The sequence below is a fragment of the Mastomys coucha genome, unplaced genomic scaffold (genome assembly GCF_008632895.1).
Source record: "Mastomys coucha isolate ucsf_1 unplaced genomic scaffold, UCSF_Mcou_1 pScaffold16, whole genome shotgun sequence".
Lineage (NCBI taxonomy): Eukaryota > Metazoa > Chordata > Mammalia > Rodentia > Muridae > Mastomys > Mastomys coucha.
Window position 1 is genome coordinate 12,586,531 of NW_022196898.1, and position 18,720 is coordinate 12,605,250.

The 18,720-nt window shown below is 42.8% G+C and overlaps 1 protein-coding gene across 1 annotated transcript in view; it reads left to right on the forward strand.

The window, feature by feature from the left end:
• The window catches only part of Arhgef26 (Rho guanine nucleotide exchange factor 26), a 116,130-nt gene extending 97,813 nt beyond the window's left edge, over nt 1–18,317 (forward strand). The window contains exons 11-14 of the mRNA XM_031373976.1: nt 4,316–4,525; nt 14,326–14,393; nt 15,579–15,683; nt 16,382–18,317. Of these exons, the coding sequence (XP_031229836.1) occupies nt 4,316–4,525; nt 14,326–14,393; nt 15,579–15,683; nt 16,382–16,524 (526 nt within the window). The 3' untranslated portion in view covers nt 16,525–18,317. The remainder of the gene's footprint in view (nt 1–4,315; nt 4,526–14,325; nt 14,394–15,578; nt 15,684–16,381) is intronic.
• Nucleotides 18,318–18,720: the final 403 nt, after the last annotated feature.

Genomic DNA, 18,720 nt, shown 5'->3' on the forward strand with positions numbered 1-18,720 from the left:
GTGGAGTTCAGGTGCTGACTGACAGAAGGGTGAGTCTTATGCAGTCATCGGCAGATTCAGAGTCAGGAATAATGGCTATCATTCTGAACCACTGGGGGGCTAAATATCTCTACATGAGTGTACTGGCTGGTTTTGTGTGTCAACTTGACACAAGCTGGAGTTATCACAGAAAGGAGCCTCCCTCGAGGAAATGCCTCCATGAGATCCAGCTGTAAGGCATTTTCTCAATTAGTGATCACAGTAGGAGGGCCCAGCCCATTGTGGGTGGTGCCATCCCTGGGCTTGTAGTACTGGGTTCTATAAGAAAGCAAGCTGAGCAAGCCAGGAGAAGCAAGCCAGTAAGAAACATACCTTTATGGCCTCTGCATCAGCTCCTGCTTCCTGACCTGCTTGAGTTCCAGTCCTGACTTCCTTTGGTGATGAACAGCCATGTGGAAGTATAAGCTGAACAAACCTTTTCCTCCTCAACTTGCCTCTTGGTCATGATGTTTGTGTAGGAATAAAAACCCTAACTAAGACAATAAGTGTGTGAGAGAATATACCAGAAAAATTCTCCTAAGAGTGAGCCAGCCACTCGTCAGTTTTTGTTTCAGTGAGTTTTAAGGTAGCTGACCAGGATAAATAACCAGTTTATTTACTTATTTCTTTACTACTGTTAAATGATAAAGGTATTTTTTTATATAAAGCCACTTTTAAAAACTAGTAAAATGTTGGCTCTATGTAGTAAGTATATTATGCAGAAATTTACTACTTAGATAACAGTGATTTTTTTTTTTTTTAACTGAATGAGAGTAATTACCTAAAAGACAGACAGGAAGCATCTGTCTTGGACATGGCTTTGCATCTAGATATCTAAACTAAGCTAAGTTCTCCAATCATCCAGTCTGGACAAAGACCGAAGGGGAGGTTCTCCAGCCGTGAATAGGAGGATGACAGTTTTACCGTTCTACATGGACGTGGAAAGGGCTGACTGATCTAAACTGGGTCCAGCAACTACCACAGCTTGTAGTCAGTGGCATTGGACTTGTCACTTAAAGGAATATTTAATGCACAATTTAAAAGTGTATCTGCTTCTGGCTTTTGTGATTCCTAAAACATATTCAAAGCATTGATGAAATGAAATTTCTTAGTTTTTATTTTTTTAATTTAGGTAAATCCTGGAAGATACAAATTCTAAAAATGAAGTAGAGGAAAGACTAACTATCATAGTTTATATTCGTCTCCTGGGAACTTTGTCCTTAAAGTCTATCAGGGACAAGCTAACAAGCAAAGCTTCCTGATGCTGCAGATGCAGAAGCTTGTCTGGCCGTAAATGAGGGCAGTCATGTACATATTCTTCGGACTTTTGTTTGTTTGGAAGGAACCTTGATCCCCATGCAACTATTATTCTTCAGTGCCTACCTAACTGTCCCACTCATAAAACATTAATTTCTTCAATTTCCCTGTCCAGAGAATGACTTTTGATATTGCCACTGGGTGATGATATTTATAGCTTTTGATTTCAACCAAAGAGCAAGATAGGAAGAAAGGAGAATAGCAGGGAGCCTCTATTCTCTACAAAGTTTTTGCTACAGATATTGAGATATTGTTTTTGCTTTCATGGTTTTTTTGTCTTGATCTCCCCCACTCCTTGTGTGTGTGTGTGTGTGTGTGTGTGTGTGTGTGTGTGTGTGTGTGTGTGTGTGTATGTGCGCGCGCGCATGCATGCGTGCTCGAGAGGGTGTGTATGTGAAATAGTAGTATTAGTGGTAGGGTGTGTACGCAGGCACATCCTGAATCCTAGGCTGTTAAGTTTATGTCTGAGATGTCCTGGCATTGTAAACATTTTCTGCCCTGCTAACAATTGACTTCTTTGTTTCTAGTAAACAAGATCTGTTAAAGATACAACCCTGTTTGATTGTAAGGTGCACTGTCCTGCTTTATTCCTTTGAGTATAATATGTGCGTTGATAGGTCTCATTTATATGTGAAAATCGTTTATATGCCTGGGTGTGGCAGCCTTGGGGCAGATTTGGAGATCTTCTTGCCACGGGAACTTACAGTGAACACAGACATGATCCTAACAATGGATTTGGTCAGAAAGTATATTTAGTTTTTAAAGATGGAACCTGTATGTGCTGTTTCTGGGTGGACAGTTTATCAAACTAAACTTCAAGGAAACAAAAAAACTATAAAGTTTTCCAAGGACAGTTACAAGGCAGAATGTTAACTGCTGAATAAAGAAAAGCACCAGAACTTTTGAACAAAATGTTTTGTTCTAAAATCCTCTACTATATTTGGACACAGGGAGTTTTCTTACAGCTCTTCTAAGTTTAAATACTTTTATTTGCTATTAAATGAGAGAATGTCATTGTTCCTAGAGTATACTAGAATCTATTGCAGGGGCATCTGTTTACCTCAGTTCAGTTGAGGTTTATCTGTGACGACAGGAGAGAGCAGAAAGAGATAGCTATAGCTAGATTTGGAATTTGGCAGGCAAGTAGAGCCAGGGGAGATAAGCATGCTGCAAGACATGATTTTAGCTAGCTAGGAGGAATCCAAGATGGGTAATTTGATATGTACAGGTGAGGGGACATGTGGAATCCATCAACAGGGAAAAGGTCACAGAGTCAATGAGTAGGAACTGGTGGTTAATTAATTTGGGGGGATGAGGATTTGAGTTGGTGAGCTAGAAAGATGGGTGCCAGGTAGAGCACAGAGCACAGTGTGTCTGTCTGCTGCTGGGATGAAGGAGAGGCCACATTTGATGGTAACGATAAGAGTAAGGTAGCTTACCTGTGGCCATTGGAGAAGTCAGAGCCCCGAGACCACAGCAAGAGAAGGGGCTATTCATGGAATGTAAAGAAGAAAGTAATAATTAACCCAATGAAAAGCTTCATAGCTTTATTTGCCACTGTTCTGTAACATTTATAATCAGCGAGACTTGCTCACATCCGGATCATTGATGCAATAAGCTTGGAGTCCCAATGAAGGATTAGAAGATTCTGAAGTCTGTAGAAAGCTTGTGATTGAGACAGAGACCAACAGTGTGAGCTGCAGAATCTAGGCCTTCTTGGGAGCAGAAGGTGATCATTTTGTAGAAGTGAACAGAGCCATTAGGGGATACAATATCTCTGGAGAGAACCAAGATTCTGTTAGAGGAAACTTACTTGATTATAAGGTAGAGGGAAGGTTCCTAAGAGGCTGAATTCTCTAAGGAAGGGCACTCCCAGAAGGGCACAGTGGAGGTGCTCAAGAGCCAGTTGTCCTGAGAGATTAGCCATCCTCACAGTGTGGAATGAAGAGCCCTGAGAGATTGGGATAAGGAAGGATGGGGACATAGCGGGATACAGCCACGTGGCTTCTGAAGTCAAGGCTGTATCAGGGAGGATGGACTGGGTACTTTGCCAGAGCAGGCAGGCCTCCTTGGGGGATCTGCTAAAGTTCAGTTTCTATAATTAGGGCTTTGGGGTTCCACTTGTGTCCTCTGCTATGGTCTTTTGTGGGTAGGGGGTGAAACCTGAGCTACCCAGAGCGTGGGCAGGCTTTTATAGTGTCCTCTTCGTTTTGTGGTGGAGGTGTGTGAAAAGCAGGCAGGTGCACCAATTACCAGGATTTGTGCAACCCTTACTGATTATACCAGTCACAGCACAGTGGCAAATAAAGCCCTACGAAACTCTTCATTGGGTTAATTATTCAACATTTCATCTTTCAACTATCTAACCTTTGTTTATTGTTCCCAAAATGGCAGTGTCAGTCTCACGGTGTTGCCTGCTAGATACTTGGATCTTCAGTAGAAATTTCTCATAGCTTTTTATACAAGAAATACCCACCTTTTGGGCTGGTGAGATGGCTTAGCAGGTAAGAGCACTGACTGCTCTTCTGAAGGTCCTGAGTTCAAATCCCAGCAACCACATGGTGGCTCACAACCACCCGTAATGAGATCTGACGCCCTCTTCTGGTGTGTCTGAAGACAGCTACAGTGTACTTACTTATAATAATAAATAAATTTTTTTTAAAAAAAAGAAATACCCACCTTTCATGTGTTGATTTTTAAGTCCATGTAAGAAATGACCAGTGCTTTCAAAAATACATTGCTCTTTTATCTGAGATGTATTTTAGTGTGCTATATACCTAATGTCAGTGCTTCTCTTAATTGATAGTCAGTAGATCAAAATCAGATTCCAATTCATGTTATCAAACAGGCCATTCTCTCCTCCCTCTCAGTATCCTGGCCACTTCTCCAGTAATGTGACTTGAACTCTGACAGTGTCACAGACACAGTCCTAGCTACTGAGTAATTAACCTATTCCCTCCCACCCCACCCTTTGTTTCAGTGAAGAAAGCTACAATGTCAACGATTACTCCTTAAGGGACCAGCTGTTGGTGGAATCTTGTGACAATGAAGAGCTTAATTCTTCTCCAGGGAAGAGCCCTTCCACGATGCTTTACTCAAGACAGAGCTCAGCCACTCACCTCTTTACCCTGACAGTCCTCAGCAATCATGCCAGTGAGAAGGTGGACATGCTGCTCGGTGCTGAGACCCAGTAAGTACACTGACAGGAGAAGGTTCATGACCTCCCTTTGCTTTGCCCACCTGCTCTTGCTCTCTACAAACCGTGGCTCCTATTCAGTTTTGTTGTTGTGTACCTACTGTGTGCTAAGCATAGTAGCTATGATCTCCTTAGTACCCCTAGGGAAGTGTCGTGCTATTTAGAGCTGTAACTCTTGATGGATGGATGGATGGATTTTAATTGAACAGTGTCATTGACAAGTGCATTTTATTTAAACACTGACATTTTCATAAACAAAAACGTTAGGATGAAGCCCTTTTTTATTCATCCCTTCAAGTTCATTTGGAATGTTCTGTTGCTTTAAAGCAATCTGTCCTAGGCTCTTTGTAGCTCTTGAGAAGCTACTTTTACTGCCAAAAGCTAGGACCTGGCCACTTAACATTTTACATGAACACACTGCAGTTGCTACAGTTCGCAGTCTTGAAGAATGGCCCATCCATTTAGGCAAAATGATTAAATAGTAGTTAGAGTCCAAGCAAACTTTGCTTTGCTCAGTATTGAATTTGAAGTAATTTCTGAATCACTTGCCTTCAGTCAGACAGAGCACAGGGACTCACAGAAACCTACTCGGCTCAGGAAAGCATATTATGATACTTCTTCCGGAGCATTTCTGAAGGCAGGCCAGGGATTCTGCTTGTGCCTGTGGCTTCACCACCACTTAGTGTGCTCACACTGGAGGAGGGGATTAGGGTTTTTGGTTTGCAAGTCCACTTTGATGATTGGGTTCATTTTGACCTTGCTGACCAAATTCTTTGGGAACAAGAAGTCTCTTGGATATTGTTATGGGCAGGAGCTGTGTTGGGTTAGGGAGTAGAGCAATGGAGGAAAAGGAGCTCCCTGTGTCTGTGTCCTCTCAGATTCCTGCCTGTTCCCTACCCTGGTCTGCCAGCATTCTCAGGTAGAATGATGAAAATGCATCAGCGGATAGTAGTGAATAGCAGCCCAACTATAGTGGAGTCTTTATGTAAATGTATATTCTTACACAAGAGGTTTTTTTTTTTATGGGCTCACAATTCTTTCCCCGGAGCAGTATAAATGGCCTCTTGAGTTCCCAGCATTGCCTCCTGTGTCTGCCGCCTTGAAGAGGAAGGTGTCCTGTGGCTGTGTGCCTAGAAACCAGCACAGGATACAACCAGGGCCAGGCTTGGGGAAACCGTCTCTTCAACTCTAGATGGTCTTGGGTATCAGAGGCAGAAACAGATTTTTTTTTCTTTGTATGTAAAGCAACCTCTTTTAAAAATGGAATTAATAAGCTGGATTTTGTGCAACTTTAAGGAAAGCTTAAACTCTTTGGGGATTAGTACTTGTCTAGACATTCCAGAAAATTCAAAGTTGGAAACTCCCTCTTTGTAGTTAGAAAAGGAGAAAGTGCTATTTTTGCTTGTGATTTCGTCCTCTAGCCACAGTTTGTTCTTCATTCTGGCCTCACTGATGTATTGACAGAGTTTTCCTGACTGCCTCAGACATCATTTATGAAATCTCTATTACTTGTTTTTTAGGTATTCCAAGTCAGTGTCCTGCTCTCTTATATAAAGGGTAGATCCTTTCCCAGGACTGTAGAATCTGTTCTTCCCTCTTGCTTCTAAACCAGACATGTTCTCAGAATCTTTAGTTATGTCACCCATAGACCCATGAATATGACTCATATTTGTAGTCCTTTCATTAATAGCAAGAGAACATTCCAGAAGGGATGAGGGGGGCGGGGAGCAGAAGTCTCTGGGAACAGAAGGAGGGACTGTCATTCTTCTCTCTGTCCTCCTCTGCCTTCAGTTACAGCTGAGAAGTTAATAAATAGACTGGGCTGGAAAGGTCACTCAGTGGTTAGAGCACTTGCTCTAACAGCAGTGGCCAAGGACCTGGGTTCACTTTCTAGCACTTACCTGGTGGTTTACACCTGTCTGTAATTCCGATGCCAGGGAATCTAGAGTGCCCTCTTCTGGTGTCTGTGGATACCAGACATTTTTGCAGTGCATTCATACAAATGGGCAAAGCATTTATACACTTAATGTAAAAATAATAATTCTTAAATAAATGGACAGATGCTGGCGAGATACAAAATAACACTGGTAGAGGAAGAAAAGGACACCAAAATACACTCATTCTCGAAGAAAATTGGTTGTTTAAATGTCTAGGAAATTATTACATGCTATAAATATACATCTGTAGTTTAGTTCTTGCTTTTCTGTTTTTGTTTTGTTTTAAACTTAAGCCTGGAAACATAAAAGCTGAACAAACTAATAACACGTTATGATCTCTTTAAATCAACTTAAGATATGCTTACCCCACAACCAGTTATCATTTCTCTACAGTATGGGCTATCTGGTTTTGAACAATCCGTTCTAGTCAATGTAAGGCGTGCTCTTTGCATCTAAGATTTGTGAAATATGCAGTTGTGTTCTTGGTTTTCAATATGTGCTTTTGTGTACAGGTCTGTACATGTAAGTGCACATGTAAGTATACATAACTGTGCAACACACAAAAGCCAAAAGAGAGCTTCAGTGTCCTTTTCAGTCACTTCCTTTCTGTCTCTCTGACTCAGCTTCTTCTTGAACTGGAGCTTATGTCTCAGGCCCCTACCTCTGTACCCTATTGGAGCTGGAGTAATCGTATTTGCCAGAATGTCTAACTTGTTACAAGGGTACCTAAACATAGGCCGCAAGAGGCAACCTACTACTGTTGTTTAGCTAAATTGACACAAGTCAAACTGTTGTCTAAACATGTTTATGCCCATAGACAAATGCTACTTTCAGCCTTAATCAGAGAAGCTTCTCTTTTAGTACATACGTGTGAATTCAGAGATGGTTGGCTGCTACAGGAAGGGACAGTTTAGTGGGTAGCCCTAAATGGGACACTTATACCACCCCTTTAAGGCTCAGAAGATACTGAAGGAGATGATGGGGAAGTAGAAGAGCTACAGATTGCATCTTCTAGGCACGATATGGCCATTGAAATCATGCACTCATAGCAACTGAGTTGCCATTACTGGGCAAGGCTGAATCTGTCAACAGTCATGGACAGAAAGGTGGCTAACAAGGCACTGCCCATCTCTGCTGAACTATTGGCCACTGATGGTTTTGGATGAGAGCTACTGGTCAACCTGTCAGGATCCATTGGATGTTCCATGCTCATAGTCACTCATGTGGCCCTAATTAAATACAGTGGGTTAGAAAACCAAACAAAACATGTGAATGTGGGAAAGCCATGTGTAGAGAGGAGGGGGTGAAGAGATCAAGAGAGAGAAAGGAGCCTGAGAGGGCAAGAATACTCAGAATTCAGTATGTTCACATATGGATTGTCAAACAAATTTTACTAATTAAGAAGTATATTTTTGTTTTGTTTTGTTTTGAGACAGAGTTTCTCTGTATAGCGCTGGCTGCCCTGGAACTCACTCTGTAGACCAGGCTGGCCTTGAACTCAGAAATCCATCTGCCTCTGCCTCCCAAGTGCTAGGATTAAAGGTGTGTGCCACCACTGCCCTGAAAAAAGTACATATTTTAGAAGGGTGACAGAGACTAACAAAGAGCAACATTTCCTTAAATATGGCTACTATTCTATCTTTCCTTGGATATAGAAAAACTAATTATTCTTTTTGTATCAATCTAAAAATATGTTTTGAAAATCTGTTATATACAAAGAGGGAGAAAGACATGAACAGATCCAAGACTAGAGATTAGCAGTCAACAGTGCAGGGTGAGAAAAAATGTTTAGAATTCTGTCCATGTGGTTCAAAAGATAAACTCAGGAAGGAGATAGTGAGAAGGGAAATTAAGGAAAGATGAAACATACTGCTGTACATTCAAATCCAGGAATGTAGAACAAACTTCATTTTCCTAACTTAATTGTTAATGGAGCATATTAATCCAATAATACATAAATAGGAGGAAACTGCCAGGCAGTGGTGCTCATGCTTTTAATCCCAGCAGAAGGCAAAGAAGGCAGATCTCTGAGTTCAAGGCCTACAAAGTGAGTTCCAGGATACTCAGGGGTGCACAGAGAAAAACTGTCTCAAAACAAACAAGAAAGAGGAGAGGAGAGGAGAGGAGAGGAGAGGAGAGGAGAGGAGAGGAGAGGAGAGGAGAAGAAAGGAGAGGAGAGGACAGGAGAGGACAGGAGAGGAGAGGAAAACAGAACCATAATTGTGGGCACTTAGATGACTTAGTGGTCAGAGTGACTGCTCTGCTAACATGGAATCATGGGGTTTTGATTAGGCTCATAGTATAAGTCATGAATTTTCTCTTGTGGAACAAGTCCTGAATCCAGGCAAAGAACATTGGTTGCCCCTGTAATGGTTTTGCCACTATTACAGCAGTGAGTACATCTTGCCTGGTGGTTGGTATTAGTTCTCAAGGTTCACAGTTGGCGCCGTTCTCTCCCAGCAGCCCGCAGAGCACTGTTTAACATTATGAGAGCTAGCCAGCAGCGAAGAAGCTTTCTGCTTTGTTCTGCCTTTGTTTCCCTATATTTTGCAATCCTGATACATTGTCGATCTGTGTTTCTGCCTTGCTGCTTGGGTGTTAGATATACTGCTCAGGGAAGGGGAACACAGTCTAAGATAGAGGTCCCAGTCTGTTCTTCTGGGCAAGAAATCTGGGACAGATACTATGCTTCTTAAACTCCTGTGTACCCAAAGCTGCTGTGAACCTCAAGAAGTTGGGAAAGGGCCCACTACCCACACTGAGCCCAGGTTGGGGCAGAATTTGACTCAGTTCTGAATGAGTGCCAAAAGTATGGAGGGACGGGAAGAGATGCCTTCTTTGGGATATAGGCGTGTTTGTTTACAACAAAGGATTACCCCCACCCCCACCCCCAACCCACCCTACCCCTGCTGCAATTCTTGATGAAGGAGATGGTCTTTGCTTGTCCAAACTGCTTTATTTACGATGGATGGGGATGCACATGTCTTACTCAGGGTGAACCAGAGATTAAATACCTTTTGCATGATGGGGATGCCCAGGAAAGGGAGCTCATCGACTAAATTCTCTGAGCCTATCTAGATACCTCATTAGCATGGAGAACTCTTTTATGCTACATGACTGGTTGTCGGGGTCCTCTTAGTATCGTGGTGTGGTCACATCCAAGACAGGTGGTCTGGCCGGGAACTGATTCTAATGTCTACCATTCTCAATTATGAGATTTACCTGGTTCTCCTGGTTTTCAACTTTTGTTCGTAAGAACCCCGCTGACTATTCTGTAGGATGGACATCTAGTCGCGTACATGGTGTTATGTTTGCCTGTCACGGACCTTAAGTCACTCTACTGCTAACTAGACAATAGTCTGAAAAAGACAAATCTTAATCTTCTTAAGAAGACAAGGGGAGAATGTTTTACGGTTATCTCTTTTCCTTCTGGGCTTTTCAAGAAGAATGTGGGAGATGGGGAGTCCCCTTTGTGTGCCTTCATTAAAATGAGGCACGGACAGCTGCAGTTCCCACAGGCAACAGGCCGTGTAGCCAGTGCTATCCTTGGCTTCCTGCATTTGCAGTAGATGTTGCCCCTTTGGGGCCAATGTATGTGGGGCTGAGATATCTCCTATGTGATCAGTGAGGGGGTAAGCTCTCTTCACCCATACATGGAACTGTAGATTTTAGGATAGAGCTATCATAAAAGAGAGTCAGAGGTCCTTTCTTGCATTTCTTTTGCAGAGAAGCTGGGAGCCTAATGAATGTGACTGTGCTGTCAGCCACCCAGACCCGGTCCTGGGCTCTGACAAAGAGGCATTGTGGACAGGGAGCTTTGCCCTCTTCCGGCTTCACTTAATGATTTAATTACGACAGGAAGTATAAGGATGGGGTGGAATTATAAGTGGGATCTCAGAGTCAATCATATTCTTTCTTCCTTTAGGAACATCACAATATAAAGTAGATAGTCTATATGGGAAAATGTAGTTCAGGTTGCAATTTTTCTTTTCTTTTTCCCTTTTTGAATCTAGATTCTTGCTGTTCCCTTTCTTCTGAGTCAAATTATAGCCACCTTTTGTAAAAGTACCTTTCATAAACGAACAAGATAATTTAAGGAGAAATGGGCAGAACATTGTTTTAAAGATTTATAGTTATTTTTATGGTATGTGCATTGGCGTTTTGCCTACATGTTTGTAAAGTGCCAGCTCCCTTGGTACTGGAGTTACAGTTGGGAGCTGCTATATCGGTGCTGGGGATTGAACCTGCATTGTCCAGAAGAACAGCCAGTGCTCTTAACCACTGAGCCATCTCTTTGGCCCCCAGAGACCAAATATCTAAAACAGCACAAAATAATGCCACATGCCCTTCTTGGGCAGGGGACCAAAATAAAGAAGCCTTCATTTGATACTCTGAACAGGTGATACTAAAGTGAGCACTGATGTTTCACATGAAGCATATTAACGTCACCAGTTATTATTAACAGTAGTATTACATATTAATAGTACCAGCCCCGACTTTCCGGGGGTGAAGGATGACAGAACTACAAGACTGATTAATGACTCTTGTTTTCTCAATGACCACCTCTGTTCTAAAAATGTTGGAAAAATTAACTGCCCTCAGTACTTATTTTTGAGACAAGGTTCGCTGTGAAGCTCATGCTAGCTGAGGTGATCCTCGGCCTCCTAAGTGCTGGGATCGCCAGCAGTGCTGAGGCTGCGGTGTGTGCTGTGGTGTAGAGCTTTCCTTTTTAATACTTATCTAGCCCTTAGCAGATGCGGTGAGAAACTGGATTTCTGTGTCTGCAACCTGTCGGCAGGCAAGTTTAAACCCGCCATGCATGCGACTCAGCTAAAGGCTAGGACCAAGGGGCTCAGCTGCTAACTCCCCATTGAGGAGACTGCCAAGGCATCTTCTAGTGCCATGCATACAGGGCTGGGTGGTTGTGGAAAGGCCATTGGTCGTTTCTCCTCTGTGGTCACGTGTGGTTTAAGGAGCATCTTTCCCAGCACGCATCACACTGTACACTGCTTGGGGCTTGAACATGTTTTATTCTGCCTGTCTGCCCCATCAGATTAAGAGCTATGAACAGCAGAGAACCCCAGCCTAGTGTAGGGCACTCCCTAAAGGTTGCTTGAAGGAAGGATTCCTTGCATCTTGGAATTTGATACCCCACAGGTTATCAGGGCAAAGGGAAAAGTCTGAACTGCATGCAGGGTAGGTTGCAAATGTCTTTGTTTCATATGGTAAGTGGGGCGAGTAGATGAGAGTGAGCCATGGACCTTAATAATGGCTTTCCTGTCTTTAGGCTTCTGTCTTTAGCAAGTGCTCAGCTCCTGCTTTAGAGACACACTTCTTCCAGTTTTCTGGTGGGGCCAGCTCCTTGGCAAGGCATGTAGAAGCCCCAGGGGAACTGGTGTGGTTTGACAGCTTCTTAAGAGGGGGCGGTACTGACTCAATTGAAATGTTTTCAAGAAACAGCTCCATTCAGCAAAGGCAACAACAAGTGTGTTGTTCTGTTCTCTAGAGTCCCAGCAAGGGGCCACACTGTCTACAGGATGCCATTAGTACCCAGACAGCATGGCACAGGAGTGAATGAGTTCATCTGGACTGCTCAGCCTCAGTGGCAGGGGGCAGCTGCTGGAGCTTGAAACTGGTCTTGTCTGCAAAGTCCTGTGTGAGAGATTCCATTCCAAAGTGCTCCGGGAAAGCAGCAGTTTGGGCGGGTGGGATAAGACGTGGGGTAAAGGCCTGGCCTGCTTTTGTTATCGCACAGAGAGACACAGATACTGAGCTGCGGAGACTACTCTTGGTGAACCACTCACCTGCTAGATCTTAGTTTTCAGTTGCCATTGCACTTTGGAAATTCCAGTGCAGCCTGAGGCATCATAAGGATCGTTCCCCATCCAACAGCACAATTTAAAGTGTTCATTTGGAAACTGATTTAAAGGAAGCTTTATGTTACTTATTCCTTACAAAACCAAGATAGAGCCCTTTGCTCTGTATTAGAAAAGTTTTAGAAGCAAGATGGTTATCATCAGTTTCTAGTAGCTGTATGTGCTATTACCCGTAGCCTCAATTTTGTCAGTCTCTGAATGTGGATGTGGGCATGCGCGTGGGTATGCGCATGCGCATGCGAGGGTGCGTGGGTCAGAGGACTATCCCAGGTGACTGAGCTTCATTGCCACTGTATATATTAGGCTCTGTGGCCCCAAAGATCCCTGAGATTCTCTCCGTGCCTCCCATGGCCATCTAAGAGCGTTGGGATTGCAGGTACCCATACTGCAGCATCCAGCTTTTTACATGGGCTCTGGGGATCCACGCTCATGCCTGGCAGAGCTATGCGCGTTGAACAATCTCAACCCTCTCTTTGCATTCTTCTTCTTTTTTTTTTTTTAAATTATTTGAGTATACATGTTGCATCCTAATTGCATTACCTATTTTACTTTTAAACATATATCAGTTTACTTATATTTGGCTTTTTAAGTCAACCTCATTATATTACAAAGAGTGACCTTTACCTTTGTGGCAGTCTGCCTGCCTGTCGGAGTTTATGGTCTGGAAATAGTAGCAGACAACTTATAAATGATCAAGGTTCAGCTTGTGATTATTAATACGATTCTCTCGTAAGCAGGTGTTTACTGAGCACCTGTTATACTAGGCACATTAAGATAATCTAATTATCTAGGCACATATCTGTGTGGATGTGTGATGTGAGTGTGGGCGTTAGAAGAGGCCAGAGGCATCGGATCCCCTGGAGCTGGAGTAATAGGCAATTGTAAGCCACCTGTGTGGGTGCTAGTAACTGAACTTGAGTCCTCCACAATAGCAAGTGCACGTCTGAGCCTTCTCAGCAGCCCCAAATGGCTGGGTTTCTAAGAGGCACTTAGTGAATAGACAAAGCCTGCAGAAAAGAAAGGGAAGCAGAGAGATCTCAGAGGAAAAGCATGAGCTGATGCGCTCTGTCGCAGGTCCTTATGTGGGCTGCCCTGCTTGGTATGGCAGAGGAGTACATGTCCAGAACCGAAAGTAGGTTGCTAGGTATTGGGAGAATAACAACAACAACAACAAAAAGGTCTTCAAGTATTTGGGGATGAAGAGGCCTGTCCAGAAGGTGCATTGGTATAGTGAATTGGCTTAATTTGCTTACCTCCAAAATGCTAGTCTCATCCCACAGATGGCATTTTTGGAAGATTTTGTAGAGAACTAAAATGGTATATAGTATGGTATATATATGTAGTTTGATTTAATTAATTGCAATTCTAATGCTTGCTTTTCTAAATACACGGGACGCTGATGTGGTGGAACAGTACTGTGCTTGCCCAGGACTAGTGGTAGTAGTCACGGTTAAGTTTTTGTTTCACACAGCTGTAACAGCATATTAAAATACTTTGGCTATATTTTTTTTCTAACTATACTTGTGAAAATATTTTAAAGCATTTGAGAATAGCCTACATATTTCAAAATTTCTATTTCAATACAGTTCACACATAGAAAAGGGATTTCTCGTCTTCTTTACCAATATGGTTGAGTATGTGTGGGAGGGAAAGGCTTGCCATAAGAGGGAAATTGGTCCTTTGAACTGTTAAACATCAGATGAGTGTGCTAAATATCTGATTCAATTGCTAATCAGTTCTTCAATAAGTGTCCAACTGTTATATGAGAAGTCCTCTCTACCCAATAACTAGCCACATTTATATTTGTTTGACAATGATAACTTCTCTTTTTAAAAATCACTCTTGCCCGTTTCCAAGGCCAGTCCCCTACAGTCTGTGTGATCCCTTATGTTTTGGAAATAGGTTAGCAGTGGTTGTCTAGAATAAACTACTTTCGGTGTCTAGAGGAGTAATCTGAATTGCATCTGCTCTCTGTGTTTAGGAGTGAGCGAGCCCGCTGGATCACAGCCCTGGGACACAGCAGTGGGAAGCAGCCACCAGACAGAACCAGTAAGTTTCCAGGAACACGAAAGGGTTCTGCCCTCTGCTGGCCAGCATGGTTACTGACTGGTTACACTATCTTCATCTCTGCCTACTCTAAAAGGTTCCTTCCAGTACAACTGTTAGTTCCTCAGATGTCAGCTGCTAAACATGAGAAATCGCTGCTTAGTTTTCCTGGGCTTGTTTCTCCATCTGTGAGGCAGAGTTATTGGGTTCACCGCGTGTTATCAGGAGGACAAAGGTCAATTATAGAGGATGAAAGTCTTCCTTGAACCATAAAATGCTTACAGCTAGTGGTTAGTAATGGGCTTGAATAGAAACGGAAAAGTGTTTGATTTTTATTGCTTTGAGAAAAAGACTTGCTATGCACCTCTGACTGGCCTGGGTTTCACACTAGTCCAGATCAGCTTTGAACTCTAGTTTTTGCCTCGGCTTCTTCACAAAAGGTGGTGTGAGCTACCATATCTGGTTACAAGTTTTTGGTCTAAAGGAAATCACATTTTTCATGATCCTTTTTAGTGTAAGTGGTAACGTCAAGAAAATGTACTTTATTCTTCAGGTGTCATAGTATGCACATTCTTTAACTGTGACACTATATTTCTGGATGACAGAAGGATGAGGCTTGCAAAGGTGGTTTTCTGGAGCTCTTTCATGATCACAGCCTTTAGAGTCAAAGCAAAAGTAGTTGGTTTGACATCAAATTTTCTACTAAAAACAAATAATGAAGCCATGTCCATCAATTCTGCTGAGGTTATGTTTTTGAAAATCAGCATTTGGGAGCACTGTGAATTCGTCTGGCCATTGGCTGGAGCCCTCACTTTTTTCTAAGCTTTGCCACAGCCTTTATATCTGGTTGCTGATAGGATAGGGTCACTGTAGATAGAGCCCCGGGCATTGCAGATGATATCAGTTACACAACTGGCCGGCCACTTCCTCTCCCACCTCCATCTCGCCAAGTGTAATACAATGAATGACTTCTGGTCCCGGCTACTGTCCAGCATCTTAAGAGTCCTCCTGAACCCAACATTTAAAACCAGGCACGAGGAGGCTTCTTTAATTTCCCTTAGGAGCCCAGCTCAGAACGCCACTGCCAGCCCTGAAATCAGAGCCCAGTGAGGGAATGAGTACTGCTGCTTTGTAGAAGTCTTGTTTCTCAGCCCCTGGAAAGCTTAGAATGTCCCTTTTCCTCCACAGCACTGACCCAGGTGGAAATCATTAGGTCTTTTACTGCCAAACAGCCAGATGAACTTTCCCTGCAGGTGGCAGACGTGGTCCTCATTTATCAGCGTGTTGGCGACGGTGAGTAGGATTGTTCTCATGGGAACTGGTAGACGGGTGCTCACAGAGCCTCCAGTCCAAAGAGTTTCATTTTGTCGGGAACACCTGTATTCCACATCCTGACACAGCAATGCTTCAGCTCCTGTGTTCCAAGGCAGCCTCGACTTTCCTTTTGTTCTTAAGCCCAGTTCCTGACAATTCATGGCCCAACTCAGAAGCTTCTCAGAGCCCTACAGATTTAGAGGGGATGCGTTTCAACACCCCTAGCCTGCCCCTGTGTTCTTTTTCTCTCCATGTTTACTTCTGAAACACACACTCAGCTAGCAGAGGCTCCTTTCCTTCCCAGCCCTGCAGTCCCTAACTCTTAACCCTCCAGAAGCTTTTGTGCCCTGCCCCCTTACTTGAAAAGGGGGTCGGCCTTTCCTGTGGCTCCTGCCCAAAGGATTCCCTTCCTGAGCTCAGGCAGCTCTTCCTTAGCCGCCTCCCTCAGAACTTTTCCTCATGCTCAGTCTCTGGTGTGTCACTCATTCTCTTGCAACCTTGTCCTATTTCACATTAAGCATTTTGACCTTAGCAGGCAACTTTTGCACTGACGTTTCTTCTTGACTATTGTCCATGGTATCCAACCCACAGAAGAAAGCATCTCCTCTTCAAAGTAAGTTGGCACGGAACGATACTGCTAGCATTCCTTGTCTAATCAGCTTGTTTTTTCCTTGCAGGCTGGTATGAAGGGGAACGACTTCGAGATGGAGAGCGAGGCTGGTTTCCAATGGAATGTGCAAAGGAGATAACATGTCAAGCTACTATTGATAAGAATGTGGAGAGGATGGGACGCTTGCTAGGACTGGAAACCAATGTGTAACCTCTTAGATGGCCAATAGAACGGGGACTAATTTTGCCATATTACAATGTGCTTAGTTAAAAAGATGGAAACACTTGCCTATAAGCTTGCCAAATCATTCTGCACTTTGGAAGAACAGCTACCAGAGGCAGTTAGTCCACCAAGCTCAGCTTTCGGATAATGATGCTCCTGAAAAACCACTGCGTCCGGGGATGACAAGTCTTGGCTTCCGCCACTTCCACTGTTTTCTAAGATGCTGTATCTTGGCCTCTCTGCCCCTACTTCACTCAGAACGTTGCTCTTCCCCAAGAGTTTCTCCTTTGTATGGTTTCACAGCATCAGCAAGTTTGTCTTTGAGAGTGTCCATTTTGTAAATACTTTTTGTGTCTTAGCCTAATGCTGTTCATTCCAAAAGGAACTAATAATAGTTCAGTAGGTGAGCTGTCGTGTTTTGTAAACCCCTTTCTACGAAAGGGAAATTGACACTTGAACTCTGCCACCATTTTCCTTATTAGAAGGAAGGTGAGGCACCACCCAGTGAGGATTTTTAAAATTCCATCTCATTCAATATTGTTCTTAGCTAACTATATATAGCACAACAACCCTAAACTACTAAATTGACATGGGATTTACAGCTCACAGATGTGAGAACATCCTGAAGACAGGATATTGCGGGTCAGCTGCTAAAGAGCGGGCATAAGATTGCTCTGCCTTTAGGAACACATGGTTCCTGACAATTCTACTTGTTTTCAATTGAAAATGGCTGGAACATACATTGACAATCTTCAGAAAGAGAAAATTAAGCTTAGACAGTATCAAGACACCAACAAGTTACTTGCTTGAAATATTCTGATGTTAGCAGGAATTCATTGCATTAAATACCTGGTAGAGAGGTTTGGAGTCTCTCTAAGCTGTGAGTTCCAAAAAGACATTGTTTTCCCACTAGGACAAGGAGAGACAATGTATTATACTACAGTTTATTAAAAGGTCATGAAGGTTTAAAAAACTGACATGGGAAATATTTTCATTGGTAGATATAACCCCTGTATATAGACATTATCAGCTTGCTCAGATCTTTGTCCCATGTCCCTGCCCCTGTCTAAACAGCACCGAAACCCTAAGATTCCAGAAGCCCAGTGCGTAGGTGTGCTTGGCTCATACCCTGAAACCTAACCACCTCAGCAGTAAACCAGAGTAGGGCTCCCAGGCACTTCTCACAGTTGGGTTGCCTTCCTTTTGCCCATGTATATATTCCTTGCAAAAGACATTCCAGGCCCCGAGTCTTTGGAGGTTATGAGTAAGTATGTGAATGAAGCATTAGGAGTAGCCCACAGTAAGAGATGTCCCAGGATTATAAAACAGGAAATCTGTCTCCTCTTCAATAATGTCACACAATTTTTAGAAGAAGTGCTAACAAGTTGTAGTTTAATGTCATGTTTTACTTAAGGCAGAAGGTGTTGCTTGAAAGAGGAGTCATTTTGTATTATTTTTTGCTAATACTCATTTGGAGCTATAAAATAATACTATGAATCCTGTGAATTAATTTATACGTGTTAAACAGTGTGGAAATATATGCATCCTTTAAGTCAAGCAGCTGAACACTGTTATTAAAGTGTTCTTGTATAGCAGGTATTTAACGGTCACAGCGTTTCACTTCAACTGTGATGGTTTTTAACATTTTTTATGCCTATGAAATGTACAGTGTGACTTCACTCCTGCAAAAACAGAAATGTTACTTTTGTTCCAATAAATTGAAACTGCTTGTATACTTTCAACAAAGCTTGTGAATTTATAAAGACTTTATATATACTTGTCTTTCTGTGCTGGTGTGATTTGATTTACTCATCATATGAAGTTTATGGCTTGGGGGATTTGTAGTTAAATAAAAGCTATACTGAAGTTACCTATAGCTAGCCTATAGGTATACCTATATTATAGAAGGGTCATCTTGTCTCGGCTATGTGTTGTCATCAGCTAATTGGGTCCTACTGCTTACGTGCTTATACGATTTCATCACCTAGTAAACCATGGTATAAGAAAAAACCCAGCTGGGCAGTGGTGGCGCATGTCTTTAATCCCAGCACTTGGGAGGCAGAGGCAGGTGGATTTTTGAGTTTGAGGCCAGCCTGGTCTACAGAGTGAGTTCCATGACAGCCAGGGCCACACAGAGAAACCCTGTCTAGAAAACCAAACCAAACCAAACCAAACAAAACAAAA